We start from the raw sequence: 15,725 nt of genomic DNA on the forward strand, positions 1-15,725 counted from the left end.
ATCATAACATAAAAGTTACTTCTCATTATTTTAAATATGGTCTTTTATGCAATAGCTGTGTTATCAAAAAAATGGGCAAATTCAATTCTACTAAATTAGATTATATTTTAAATGCATGGGGGATTTAGCTACTTAAAGGAAATCTGTAGTGAATTCTTTTGTAATGCACATAATCACTTCCTAATTTATCTGTTTAGTAAGTTGAGCTTCTCCTGTATCAGATTTTCTTAATATGGGGGTTTTCTGTACAGAAGAGCTTTTTCCAACCCTCTCTCAATGATGGGAAAAAGTCACTCGGCTTGCAAACAAAATCATTTATTGTGTCCATTTGGCAAAGCTTTGCTCTACTGTTTGAGCGTAATCTCATATTCCCTTATTATTAAATAATAGAATCTCAGAATGGAAAGCTGGAAGACACCTTAAAGATCACATGGTCCATCTCATTTCTCAGATGAAGAAATGGAAGCACAGAGGTAAAGTGACACGTTCTGTGTCGCCAGCCAGTGACTGTCAGACAAGGATTCAATTCCAGGTCTCTGTTGCCAGGGGAGGGCTTCATCTGACTGTCCTTATTTTGCCCCCATCAAGATTCCAAGGCCATGCATGCATTGGAGATGATAGATGAATATGATGCATCTTCTAAGACAACCAATGAGAGCTGCAAGTGTGAGCAGTTTCAAGGGAAACTGCTGCATTTGCAATTTTGTGAGTTGTTGACAATATTCAATTTAACATTTTTGTTAAAGAGCTGAATGGAATCCAGCATAGTGATGCTGTTTGGCCTTTTTATGAGAAAAAATTACAATTCTTGGCTAATGGTATTTCTCAGTGAGAATTTTACCATATCATGTCTTAAAAGTACTTGCCAAGTGTAACAACGGATTCTTATAGATCCTACGTAGGTTGGTGGGTTTGTTCTTGCTGGCAGCAGGTTGGCCAGGAAACCTGATTTGAAGTAGTGTGTTTGGATAAACTATGCTTGATGTTCTCAACCTTTTGAGGGGTTCAGAAATCATCCTGCCTTGGAAATGCCCCCAGATTGTTCCTTTTTAATTAGTACGTTATTTTTCTTAAAGAGCTAACTATTGAAGATATACACATTTCTGAAAGATTTCAGTGGAGGGGCAGGGCCTTCATCCTCACATGTGCTGTCACAGCCAGTCTCTGCAGCACTGGGGGCTTTCTCAAAGGACAGGACCCACCTTGGGGGCTTGAAGATTTTGACTGCGGTGCCATTTACTAGCTCAGGGCCTTGGGTCATGCTCAACCTTTCTGAACCTTCTTTTCTTATGTATATAAGAGCTAATAATTGGTGTATAAATATTCAATAAGATACTCTCCTAGGCATTTGAGACTTCGATGTAGAGAAGGTATGTAGAAAATAAAAAAGAGCAGAATTCAGGGCTGTGGCCCTTGAGGATCTGTCCTTATCACTGGCCTTTCAGGAAACAGCTAGAGCACTGTTAAGGAGCCACAGACTCAAGTTCCAGTGTGTGTGGATGTGTGTGTGTGTGTCCGGGGGTGGGTGAGTATCTGCTCCCCAGCATACCCAGGCCAGCAAGACTGTTGATGGAAATGCTAATGAAAAATGATGTGCAGTTTACTTAAGACAGGCTGGGAGAGAGTGAACAGGGAAGGGCTTCCCTGGCTAATGGTTAAACCTTCTCCAAGGTTGCAAAGCATCTCCTGTGGGCTCAGAAATAGTGCAAGGCAGGTGCTCCCCTCAAAGGTCGATTTCAGGAATGCAGACCTCACACGTCCTTGAAGAAGTCCATGAGCACAGGTGAGGTTTGTATCAAATCCCTGAGGAAGGTCAGTTTCGGAGAAAAACGGTTTTACTTCCAATTGTACACAGAATAGGAAGCAGAACTACTGGCTTCTATAGCACAAAAAGGTCATTATTTCTTTAAAACTCGAGTCCGACTAGGATGAGTTTAGATTAAAGCTCACAAGAATTGCGTAAGAGCAAGATTAGGCAATGTAAGATTATACAACGAACCCAAATTTATGTGGTTTTTCACAACTTTCAAATATATTTTCCTTAGAATTTAAAAGGGTAACTAACCTTTCAGCTGTCAAGAGTCTGTGATCTTTATGACAATGTATCAGATTTTGAAATAACCTCAATATTTCAATATTTTATAAGTAGCTCTGAGTTTAATTTTAAAGTGACAGAATTCAGTGAAAATATCACCAACTGGAAAAATATGGAAAAAGTTGCTTTACTTTAGTGGAACATGAGCTGCAGACTAGATTAGCGACAGTGTCTCCTGTTTACCGAGTACTTACTCTATGCCAGGTACTGTGCTTTCTGTGTGTGTTGTGTGGCCTATTCTGTCAACCCTTTAGAGGCAAGAAAACCAAGCTCTAGAGAGGTTAGGTGCCAATAGTTCTACATTGCAAAGGAGGGAACTTAAGTAAAATTTCAAGTGGGCTGTCCAATAAATAATAACTAAAACGAAACTCTCGTTTTCCATTTAAGGGCATTCATCCAGTAACCACACTAATTCCTCCCTCACTGCCTTTCATCTCCCAACCTTTCCTTAACTTAAAGCTCTAAACAGACCCAAGAGATGCTAAAGAGACTAAAAATTATTGCAAATGTGAATACTTTGAAAAGAAATTTAATTTTATTACTTCCAGGACTGTATGTACAGCGAGTGGTAGTAGGTTCATACCACCTGAGTAGGTAATGATCATTTGTAATTAACAGATGAACCATCTTTATGTTCGTCTATAATTGAAAACCATTTATTCTCTGAAGTGTTTTAAGTACTTGGGAGGCAGCTCTGTGAAATGAAGAAAGGCTGGTCTTTGGAGAACAACAGGTCCCCTTCCTTTTCTCCACAAAAATTCCTCCATGTATCTGTTTATTCTGTGCTGCATCAGAAAGGCTATGCAAAGGGTCAGCCTAGCCATGTGGACTTGGTCTCAAGTTTTGAATTAGTGATTAGAGTTAATGAGGTTTTACTGTCTTATAACTATTCTTCCTTGTGAACCTATTAAATTCAAGTCTACTTCCCTTAATAGGTGGTCGGTGTAATTTATAGTCAGTCCATCACTTAAATGGTTTCGTCTAGAAAGTCAAGTTGACTTTCTAAGTGTTTCCTTTTGCAGAATGCTTGAGGTTAGGCTGTTGTTGAATCAGATTTTCTGAAGGAGAAGCAGCTGCCAGGAGAATTGAGTGTGAGGGAATATCAGTCAAATGGTGAGAAAAATCAGTAAAAGTCCTAAGTATTTTGGGGCAGAACAGAGGAAATCTAGGGCTTAGCATGTGCCAGGAGGCAGAGAACACTTGTCATAGGCAAAAAAGAACTATCTCAGCAGAGTGGGCCATGGGCTATATTTCTGAGTATCCTTCAGGTATATAAACTCAGAAATCCAGGGCAGTGGGCTATGACAAGCCCCCCATTCTAATCTGAAAGCAAAACATGTGCAGCTTTCTTTGAAGGCTCTTGGACATATGTTCAATCCTCTAGGGAGGCACCATCCTTTCCTTTGGGACAGGGAGAACAGAATGAAAATTTCATGAACTGGAAATTGAACAAGTGAATGGAAAATACAAGCAGATGTTGGTTGGCGAGGGTAGAGGAAATTGTCCAAACTTCAGGTTTCAAATTCATATATATAATAGGTTAGAACTGAGCATTAGGTTAACCATCCTGCCAAAATAAGTTGGTGGAGTTTATTCTCTTAATTTATATGTGTTTTGCATATCAGATTCCCTTATTTTATGTCAGTTCTTAATATCAGTTAAATCTCCTCAAAAGTCCTTTGAAAGAATTTCATGGAATTTTTTAAGAACAAAGGTCTTAGAATAAAGTTTTTCTTGTAGATTTGCTTATAGATGTTTTCACTCTAGGTTATTTCTAGTCTTGATGAAATAACTGTTTTCCCCACTGAGTCAGACAAAATTAAGAAGCTCTTCAATTGATCTTCAGCTCTGATTTGCTCCTAGTGATTCTAGGATCAAGGAGTATTTACTTCAGAACTATAAGCATACCCATTGCTTCCACCAGAACAAATCTAACAGAAAACTCTGACAATCGTAATAGGAATATCTTCACACATAACCCTTCCCTATGTGTTTAATTTTCAAGTCTTTGTTTTGTTATCAGAGAACAATAAGATAATTTATATGAAATAGCTGACATTCTACGTAAAATCTTTTACAAGCTATGAAACAAACATTTGAGCTCCTTGGTGGATTTCTTGCTTTTTTGTGTGTGATTGAATAATCACTTTTTCCCACTGGGAAATCTGAGGCACTAAAAAATGTCACTAACAGATGACTGGCTTGTTGACCACATTACGGAAAATAACCTTTCATTATGATTTTGTGGACAGCATTTAAATGCTAAATTCAGACAGCTTTAAAAAGTGAAAACAGATTTGAAAAGAAATAATGCCATCTATCACAGGACTTTTACCTTCACGGAAATTGGATTTATTGAAATAAACTGGTAAATAAAAACACTTTCTGGCTTGGGAGAATCAACCTAGTTTCTGATACTTTTCTGTTTCCCTTGCTCCAAAAATGTCATCGGTCTCTGTTTATATGCAGTGCAGCCAGGTGTTCAGAATCATAGTGGGACAAAAAGAATTAGCTTCTTGCTGAATAGTGGAAGTTAAGAAAAAAAAGTAGTTAGTAAACAGGGCTTAAAAATATGAAAAATGTAGACCCATTGAACTGAACCCTTTTTTCCCTCCTCCTGCCCCCAGGAATAATTCTGCTGCAGGGCTGACTTCAAGGATGTGAATTGTTGACCTCCTCCCAACATCAGAACCTCAGCTGTTATTCTAATTTTTGCACCATTCCAGGCAAGTTGACTTTAGATGGAAAGAAAATTGAACCTTAGGGGTCTGATGGGAATTCACTGTGTCATTCAAGTTGAGAAAACTTGCTGAAACCCACAGAGCCTTTTCCCCGTGGGCCCCGATGGTAGCCTCCAGAAGGTGCAGCCTCGGATGGTCCTTCTTATTCTGTGGCAAGAATAAACTTTGGATCTTGGATTGCAACACCACCTGTGGAGAAAATGGTATGCGAAGGAAAGCGATCAGCCTCTTGTCCTTGTTTCTTCCTCCTGACGGCCAAGTTCTACTGGATCCTCACAATGATGCAAAGAACTCACAGCCAGGAGTATGCCCATTCTATACGAGTGGATGGGGACATCATTTTGGGCGGTCTCTTCCCTGTCCATGCAAAGGGAGAGAGAGGGGTGCCTTGTGGGGAGCTGAAGAAGGAAAAGGGGATCCACAGACTGGAGGCCATGCTTTATGCAATCGACCAGATTAATAAGGACCCTGATCTCCTCTCCAATATCACTCTGGGTGTCCGGATCCTCGACACGTGCTCCAGGGACACCTATGCTCTGGAGCAGTCGCTAACATTCGTGCAGGCATTGATAGAGAAAGATGCTTCCGATGTGAAGTGTGCTAATGGGGATCCACCCATTTTCACTAAGCCTGACAAGATTTCTGGAGTCATAGGTGCTGCAGCAAGCTCCGTGTCCATCATGGTTGCTAACATTTTAAGACTATTTAAGGTAGGTAATGGCGTTGTCTTTCGGACCGTTGTGAAAGGATGGTAAATTGTTCTGACTCCAACTGCAGGTTTAGGAAGAAAGAGAAGATGGTGACAGTGCCCATAGGCCCTCTCAGGGTCTCCAGGGTTCTCAAACAGAGGATTCTGTGTCTGGGTTTCTACATTGTTAATATAGTTCCATTATTTACAATTAATTGGATTAATTGTGACTTTTTTCCTGAACATATAGAATGGTGATAATTTCTGTGACATGTTGAGTCCTCAACATCTTAGACTATCCTCTTTGATGAGGCTTCTTTTAAAGCAAATGAATATTTTTAGGGAGTATAATGAACTCTTAGCACATTTATCATATAAAACGTTTCTATGGTATTTGAGGTATAAGATGATTTACTTGGTGAAACTTCTTTAAAGTAGGATGCTCTGTTATGACAGAAGTTCCTGTGTAAAGAAACGGTATTTATTACTCATCTGTAGATGGGAGTGACACTCTGGGATGTAAGATGGCCATAACATTGTCAGGTTTATTATAGCTACAATAGAGCAGAACCTCATTAATTCAGACTGCTCTGATGCAGGCTTGGAATAATTACATATAATTCTTATTGAGTTAAAAGTTTAAATTTAGCAGGATAATTCAAGACTTTTTGATTTATATTTCCACTTAGATGATCCATTACCTGTAAATCGCATTTACATATTGAGTAAAATTGGCAAAATACAATAATATATGTAACAACACTTTGAAAGTATAAAGTGCCATAAAATAGTTATCATTAACTCATCATCTCTCATTAACTTTCTCATTTTATTTTTTTTAATATCCATATGTAGTCTTTTGCAATGATGTAATTTTTAAAATTCAAAATACTTTTCACTCTGATTTCTTAATCAGTGGGACCTGACTTTTTCAACTTGTTCTGAATTAATGAGGCTTTGTTTTGCATTATGAGAAAATGTTTCTATGAATATTAGATTTAGAAATATTAAAAGAATATGGAGAAATTGGACAGGTGACAGATCTAGTGACAAAAACAAAGTAATAGAAAACTTCTCAAAAAAGGAGAGGAATTATATCAAAGGCTTTGTGGTTTGGAAGATATCTTGGGGGACCATCTAGACTGGTTCACTTCATATGCTGGAATCCTCTCTGTATCATCCACCCAAGTGGCTGTCCAGCTTCTGTATTAATTCTTTTAGTTTACAAGAGAGAATGCTAAGAGCTTAATGACTATTTTCAGACTGATGAAATTTTCTCAAATGAGGATGCTGCTGAGCAGAAGAAGCTCTCTGTGTCTAAGGAGTACCAAAGAGGCAAAAACAGGCTTCAGGGAATTCCAGAGATATTTGAGCAGGACATTTGAAAGACCCTCAGAGCAGTGAGAAGGACACAGATTAAAAGAGGCAGCCAATGAGTGAAATAAGTCAGACAGAGAAAGATAAATACCATATGATTTCACTTATATGCAGAATCTAAGGAACAAAAAGAACAAACAATCAAAAACAGACTCACAAATATAGTGGAGAATTTGGTGACGGACAGAGGAGAGGGGAGTTTAGGGGCCTGGGAGAATGGGGTGAAGGGTTAAAGAAGTACAAATTAGTAGTTGGTCATGGGAATGGGGAGCATGGCAGAGGGAATGCAGTTAGCATTAATACGTTGGCTAGGTGGAGGGTCAGGGGAGGGAGAGAGCAATTGGAGGGATCGTTTTATGAACTATATAGATGTCTAACCAATGTAGTGTATACTTGAAACTAATTGAAATAAATAAATAAATTTATATTAGAAAAGAGGCAGCCAAGGGTGCTCTAATTTTTCCATCTCTGGAATCTTTTAAGGGAAACTTTCAAGTGAAAGTTGTTAATAATTTTTCTTATGCTAGCTGACCTGAGTTGGGCTTGGAGGCAAGATGCATAACCAGGATTCTTTAGGTTTACCCCACATCCTGGGATCTAGAATTTCTCCCAGCAGTCCCGATTCTGAGCCACATGACATTTTCTTCTCAGGGTGACGTCCAGCTCCAGCCACTTTCTCAATTTATTCTCCTCTCCTCTCCTTCCCTCCCTTGCCCTCCCCTCTTCTCTCCTCTCCTCAACTTGATCTGCCTCCCTGCCTTCTCCAAAGCATCTTTTTTCTGTTATTAACTCAGCGACTATGGCCCAACAATACCCGCTTTTAGAGAAGAAGAAAACTTTCACAAGGATCTTCTCCCTTCCTTTTATTATCCTCCCCTATACACTAATTCTGCTTCCCATCAATCCCACCATAATTGTTCTGAATCCCGTCTCCTTCCTGTAGTCTGGTGCCCAAAGCAGAGATTTGCAAAGCTTGTTTACATTAATTTAGCCACAGAAGCAGCTTCTGTGTAAAATGGGGATATTAACATTGTGTTAGGTTGTTGGATGGATTTAATGAGAAAATGTAGGTGAAGAGTTCCACCAGGACCTGGCCATGTCCTTTGCCTCCTTGGACTGACAAAAGGAACCTGGAAACCTCTGTGGGCTACCTGGAGGGTGGGTTTTATTTTTATGCAGTTTGAACTTAGCTTCTTTCTGTCTGTTCTTCCCTCATTGACTGGCCAATTCTGTCCTTACTCTCTTGGGTAATTCTGGCGACACCTTATCTAACCAGGTGGGAGAATTACTATCGACTCTTTGGGCAGAGTCCAATGCTCCAGGCCAACTCCTGAGAAAGTAGTCAGCACATACAGGGGCTGTTCTTGCCACCTTGACCAAAGCACAAGGAGTGGGTGTCAGTTAGCCAGGAGGGGGTGTTGGTTATAGTAGATGTCATAACTAAGATCAGTACCCTGGTATGGAGTGAGCATTTAATAAAAGGAAGAAAATATATTTATTAACCAAGTTACTGGGGCTCGAAAAATTTGTGTCTTTCATAAGTAAGTGATAGAATATAGGTGCTCAGCCCATCTCCCTCCTGAACCTGGCCCACATGAATGTGAATTTGGTAATTACAGCTTATTGTTGTGCTACTTTAATTTACCTTGATGATTTATATGAGACCTCCAGCCAGCACTTCAGAATGATATTAATTATGAAATGATTATGGTCACTCTTGGAATAGAAAATATTTCACTTTATATATGAATATATCCTATTTAAACACGTGCTAGGACAGATATGAAATATTAGAATAGTTATCAAAGGAATAATTAGAACATTAATGCATTGGGGATAGGCTTACAGTTCCATTTTGAAAAATAATAACTTGATTAAACCAAATGTTATGACTTGAATAAAGGTGACATTCAGGACAGTTTTATGGAGCTTGGGCCCTTCCAGGACAGCATAAGACTCATAGAATATAAAAAAGATGATGGATATAAATATATTGCTACTTACTTCTGGATTAATGGAATTAAAGAAGGTAGAGCATTTTGATTTGAAAACGCACAAAATATTAACCTTGACCATAAGGAATGTAAGCACGGTCTTGATTAATAATGAACTTACTGTCCTGCTCAACAGTAAACATTAGTGGGGGTTTTAGAATATAGCTGGGACCTGTTTAACAGTATATAGAAAATATTTGGGCTAAAATTAGAAGTAATTTTCAAATTTCTCATTCTCTCTTTCTCTTTTTTTTTTTTTTCTGGATAATCCTGGTAATGCCATGTCGTATCAGCCTGGGCTAAGTTGTGAAGGAGACCAAGTCTCCCAGGACTCCACATCTTCCTCGCCCTTCAGTCTTGTCCCTCCTATGGCAGCCTTGCCTGTCCTTGTATCCCTCTCTGTTCTTCTAATTGAATCCTTGTTTCGAGAAAGGAGTTATGTTATCAGTCATCTGTATATAGTATGTCTGTGTTTAAGTCGAAGGAGGATTCTATTTTCCACGGGATCCTAATTGTAGAATGAAATGATTCATCTTTGTAAAGGGGATTTAGGCATCAATGGGAGGTACATTTAGCCACCCAGAGACTGCATTGGCATTGGGGGCCGCCTGCCCTGCCCAGGAGTACAGCTGGCCCTGCTCATCTCTAGCAAGGAGGGGTGCTGTCCTATCTTTGTTTTCCTTCCCATCAAAGCTCACAGGCAAATGAAAAAATCAGCCCCTTTAACTTCAGAGGAGAGTTGGACAGGGGCCTGGAGCCAGACACCACCTGGGGGCAGAAACTACTCTCTGGTCTGGGCTCATAGGACACTGAATGCTCTTCTCATGCCCCAGGGGTGTGTTGGCTTATCAAAAACTACCTAAGAGGCTTTTTAAATGACAGGACTCAGTGAATGAGTACCTGCCTCCCAACCTGCTCCTTTAGTAACCTTTTTTTACTAACTGAAGTGTCTCATATTTCTTAGGTGTGTTGGGAGTAAAAACAGGTTTGAGAGTTATAGAATAAGACTAATCATCTGAACTTTTTAGAAGCACTGTTGTGTCTTAAAACACACATATGCTCTTCGTGTGTGGGTTGACATGGGGGCAGAGTGGTCACCTAGGCGATTGTTTAATCCCTATAGCAAGTTAATGGTTTTGGATAATAGTAGCATCAATTAGGATAATGTGACATATAACTGCAGAACAGCAAACCGTTAACTGCTCCATCCTACATAAAGGTAACAGTGCCAACTCTGTGAAGAAATTAGAGATTATGTAGCTTGAAAAGAATTAAAAAAGAATGGAAATGTTGACTGGAAGCCCATAATTTAAATATTTTAAAAAGCAGTTTCAAGGAATTTGCTTATGTTTTATAAAGAGCTCAGATTTTTTTTCCCCTTTTCTAGAACATTTTCATCTCTCATCTTTAAATTAGAGCAAATATGTTCTTCAAAACACTAATCAAATGTCTTACTTTGAGCAAAGATTGAACATTTCAAGTTAAAAATAGCACATTAATGCTTGGAGGTAATGCACTTTTAATGTCCACATAGATGCATTAGGGTTATAAAAGGACAGTGTCAGATATAATTTTTCTCATGTCTTTCCAGTTAACTTTACCTCGAGAGTTAATTTTCTACTCTTGAAAGAAAGGGGTTAGATAGTCTGTGGTATATACTTCCCAAAGCAATTTAATGAGATGTTTAAATAGAAATCCATCTGTGGGGGTGGGCTAGGTAATTTTTTTCCATGTGGAAGTGTCCTGGCTATAAGTGGCCAAAATTGACCTTCATGTTAAGTAAATGAAGTACTGTGGAAGTCTTTGCTTAGCTAGCTATGTTTACGAAGATAAATTTTCTTCTAAGAGACTCTACTAATTGTAGCAACCACTTTCACAAAGCCAAGCATTTTGCGAGTTATTTATTGCATACAATGGGCTTTATTAACTGTAAAATCTGAAAAGGTAAATCTGCCATTTTCAGGCTCATGTAGTTAGATGAACAGATAAATGAGCCCAGTCAATAAAGTCAGCAAGAGGTAACAGTTGATGTTACATCTTATTTGATGGTAAGTAGATAATGGAAAATTGAAAGATAGATTCAGTCCATTCTTTGCTACTGTAGCAGATTTTAATTTAACTTTGTAAAAAGCCTACTCATCTCAGATGAGAGATGATGCATATTCTCTATTATAGTGGGAGAAATGGGTACTGTCCATGGTCATTGGCACTTAAACTCAGTCATTTTCTGTCTGTCTGTCTGTCTGTCTATCTATCTATCTATCTATCTATCTATCTATCTATCTATCATCTATCTACCTGTGTATCATCTGTCATCATCTTACCGATTTGATAATGTCACACCCCTTCTTAAAACTCTTATGGCTTCTTAAAACTCTACTACTTCCAGGATTAAGGTCCACCTATACTTTGGGAAACTTTTTCTCACTTCTCTTGGCAGATTAAGTTTCTTGTTAGTGTAACAAAACACCTTGAGGGCAGGATGATGTCCATGATATCTGTGAGGGCGTGTGTATCTTGTTTGCTGTTTTATTTCCAGCACTTAGTATGGACCTGTTTGGGAACCCAATAAATATTTGCTAAGTGAGTGAATGAATGAATGAATGAATCATATCTATCGGTCCTCTTCATACTCCTTCCCTCACCCCAATCTCAAATATTGAAAATAATAGATGTTAAGTAGATAAGACAGGAATAGAATTTTGTGTATTTTACTGTTATGCTCTTTGAGAAAAAGGAACAGAAGGAGGGAGAGGGAGAGAAAAAGGGAGACATGGTATATTTTTAGAGTTTCTATTTTCACGCGTTTTCTCATTTTTTTTTTTTACCAATTCACATTTTCTCTAAACAGATTTTTAAAATTAAAAATTAAGTAAGTAAAAGACACATTTTCATTTTGAAAAGTTTAAGCAATGAATAAGTAAATAGTATAAAGTGAAAAGAAATCACATCCAAACACATATATCTATTAATAAAATCACATGCACACAAACAGAATTTTATTAATAGATGTGTATCTTATGACTTGCTTTTTCATGTAATATTATATCTGGGAGAAATTTCCACATTGGTTAATATAGATCTACGTCAGTAATTCTCAACACTGGCTGCATGTTAGCTTCACCTGGATGGCTTTTAAAAAAATATGGATGCCCAAACCCTATCCGACAAAATTGGGTTGGAGCCCTGGCATTGGTATGTTTTAAATCATCACTAGGTAATGCTGATATTTGTCCAGGATTGAGAACTATTAAACTTTTGTTTAAACAGCTGCTTGATTTTTAATTATATGAATAGACCTAATTTATTTAATAAATCTCTTACTGATTGGTTACTTCCCTTTCATTTCTTAAGATCATTTATCATCTGAAAAAAAATCGAAACAATGCTAGAGGCTCATCCAAGCTCAATTAGCTCTAGAGTAAAATTTGGTATCACACAGCCTTTTCTTGGACCAGTAAAGGAGTCGAATTAATGGATTACCCAAAACATCTTGCTACAAGGCAGGCTCATACCACACAGGCACACATCACAGGCCATGGCTCTTCATGGCATGTAGTAACAGAATCAGTGTAGTGATCATATTCTCAGACTGGTGAAGGAGCTTTGTGACTCCTGTTTGGTGGAGCAGATTTTTCACTTGGTTAAATGAAATTGAGTCTTTCTTGCTATTCTTTTCTCTAGCCTCGAAAGGTCTGAAACCTTACTGAATACTGGAAACATCTCAAGAGCTTACTTAGTGATTAATGTCTATCTTTTGGGTATTTTAAATAATGAAAGCAATTGCTTTGAAAGTAGTGAGGACTCTTTCTAAGAGAATGGCTTGTGACTGAATGCTGTATACATTTTGTTTAAGAAGTTGTCTGTAAACCTTTCTAGAGCAAATCATGGAATACATAGTGAAGAAATAAATAGATTTGTATAAGGAAAGCCCTATGCTCTTCTTTCTACTTATTTGCACTAAAGATTAAAGTGGTTTTATTTGGTTTCGGGGCAGGTTTCTTCCCAGGGTCTTCTGAAGATAGCTTTTTGCAAACAAAGGTTGAACAATCCTAGGAAGACTTACCTTCCAAAAATGCCCCCTGGCTCCCAGCCAGTAGTTCTCAAACTTCAGCATGCATCAGAATCACCCAGAGGGCTTGCTGAAACACAGATTGCCAAGCCCACCTTCAGAGTTTCTGAGTCAATAGGTCTGGGTTGGGGTCTGAGACTTTGCATTTCTAACAGTTCCCAGGTAATGCTGACACTGCTGTTTTGCAGACCACACTTTGAGAAACACCGCTCCACATAAATCGGTTGCCGGCCGATTTAGCAAGTCAAAGGACACAAAACAAAAATGAGGTTGAACACTGTTCTGTCTGGCGGCAGCCTTTTCTCTTTTGACTCATGCCTGGTTGGATTTCTGTTTGTATTGGTCATAATCACAGCAGCTGCTGCATGGATCTATTTTTAATTGTGTGCCCTTTTGGAAGTTGTGTTTCTTATTAAATAATGCATAGCTCAGGAGTAATGGTCAGTGTAATGGCTACTTGAATACAATTTCTAAAGTAGGGTCACTCAGATTACCACTTTTACTCATTTTTACTACCTGTGACAGTACAGCAGACTGATTTAAGAAACTCAGACTGTAAGATACACATTAACTGGGAATTGAGAACAGTAAGAGATGAAAGAGGCTATGATTTGTCTCAGCTACCAGCAATTTGTCTTCAGAAACCATGACAGCTACCTCCTGATTTCCATTATGCAATGAAATTGCAAATAACATTCTACAGCTGTCTTAATCAATAGAGGGTCACAAGAGGCCCTTCTTTCCCCACAGTGGGGAAAAAGGGTCTATTTACCCATTTAATTGATAGAACATCTCGTTTAGCTGTAATTAGGGACTTTCCCTATCTCTAAGCACTCTTAATAGCATAAAAATATACATGTAATCTTTATGTATTTTAGATACATAATGAGCACTAGCGGGGTGGGGTGGGAAGGGGTCCTGGTATAGCATTATCCAAAGCCACCTTTATCTGCTTCCAGAAGGAGGCCAGTCTCTGCTGCTTTACTCCATTAGGCCCAGCAAGCTAATAGGCATGTGTTCTCAGTGTTGGCCATTAGTCTCCTTCCAAGACTCTCCCAGGTTCCCTCTGCACTTGGGGAGGCCAGTTCCTTGGTATAATATAGCCCGAAATCTACTGGCAAGTCCCAGCCTCAGAGAAGTCTGTTTGTGTGTCCCCGACAGTGCCACACTGGGCTCCCTTGGGATGGGAGGATGGTGACATATTCTTGCTCCAGCATCTCACCCTTACTTCCTTTCATGTGGATGTAGAGTGTGAACTCTAGCTTTGATTAGTGCTTGTACTATTTCTTACACTTTAAATCTAAGTACTTATATTGTGACAATTCTATATATTTGAGTTCTCCAAGTGAATTATTAGCTTTGAGAATGTTTTTATTTATATTGTTTATAGAATAAATGGCATATCATAGTTATGCAGATTTGTATAGATATTTGTGGCTTATAGATATTTATCATCAGATGCTGTTTATTCAAATTGTAGATTATTATAATGTACTTATCCAGTGGTGCTGATACTCTTGAGTAAAACAGATTCATATGAATTATACAAAATAGGTCAGGCTCTGTAGTCAGATTGCCTTCAAATTCTGATGTAATGCTTATTAGCTATATTACTTTAATCAAGCTAGTTTATCTTTCTAAATCTTAGCTTTCTTATCTGTAAAGAGTAGATAATAACAGTACCTCCTTCATATGGTGTAACATAATATAAATAGGATAAAGTTTACAGCGTCCTAAACAAGATCCTTGGCACATAGTACCATAAATGTCTGCTATGATGAGAATATGGAGGAAGACATTGATATCCACCATCAGAAAGATGTTCGTTTTGAGTTATACTTCTCCTGCGGTTTCTCAACCATTCATACTGACTTGCCTTATTTAGAGAACAATGGTAAGTTACCAATAAGGGTGTAGTCATTGACCTGGAAATAGCACAACTGATAGGTCCAAATAGGCTCTGGCACAGAGCAAAGTTATCTTGTTTGCCTGAAGCTCAAATACGAGACTGGGACCTCACCAACCCCATGCTCTGGCCAACTGAACTAAGGAAGTTGTGAACTACTCTTCTTTCAAGTCTATGTGTTAGATGGTAAGAGTCAGTTTTATATAATGAGCAGAAACCACAGGAAAGATTGGATGACCCAAAGATAAGCTGTACTAAATTTAAATGTTGTTCCAGTACCCGAATAAAAGTGCCATTTGGATTCAGTTTTGGAAAACAAAATAATAAATTCTGGCTCCTTTGAAATATTTTCCAGAATTTCTGGTTTGGTATATAAGAGATTGTTGTTGTTGAGGATAAGCAGCTAACTAATCCCAAGCCTGGATAGCAGCCTTCAAGTCTGTCTTTTGGGTTAGAATTCCATTTCTCTGCTGTATTTGGTTCAATGATCTAACATAGACAGAAACACAGGCCCATTCTGGACAAAGAATACTAGCCTCATATTGTAGGAATAATTTTTCTTTCTCCCAGGGTCAGACTACATAACACTAATATCTATCACTCTCTGATACAGATATCAGAAATGTAAGCACTAAAAGAATTCAGAGGTACTTTCTCTAGAAGTCACATTCATTTTTGGACAACCAGAAAAATAGTGGAACTAAATATATTTAATTTTGACTCACACTATGACCTATCTTGCTCCGCCTGTTTATAATGAGAGTAAATCAGTCAAACACATATCAATTAAGCCCCGATAAATGTTTATTTTAATCAGAAATGGATATTATACTCAAATGTAATAGGACTTCA

At 38.3% G+C, this 15,725-nt stretch overlaps 1 protein-coding gene across 1 annotated transcript in view; it reads left to right on the forward strand.

Moving 5' to 3' along the window:
* Positions 1 to 5,036: 5,036 nt before the first annotated feature.
* The window catches only part of GRM8 (glutamate metabotropic receptor 8), a 676,955-nt gene continuing 666,266 nt past the window's right edge, over positions 5,037 to 15,725 (forward strand). Inside the window, exon 1 of the mRNA XM_006910553.1 lies at positions 5,037 to 5,546. Coding sequence (XP_006910615.1) covers positions 5,037 to 5,546 — 510 coding nt within the window. The remainder of the gene's footprint in view (positions 5,547 to 15,725) is intronic.

This window comes from Pteropus alecto, unplaced genomic scaffold (genome assembly GCF_000325575.1).
Source record: "Pteropus alecto unplaced genomic scaffold, ASM32557v1 scaffold22, whole genome shotgun sequence".
NCBI lineage: Eukaryota > Metazoa > Chordata > Mammalia > Chiroptera > Pteropodidae > Pteropus > Pteropus alecto.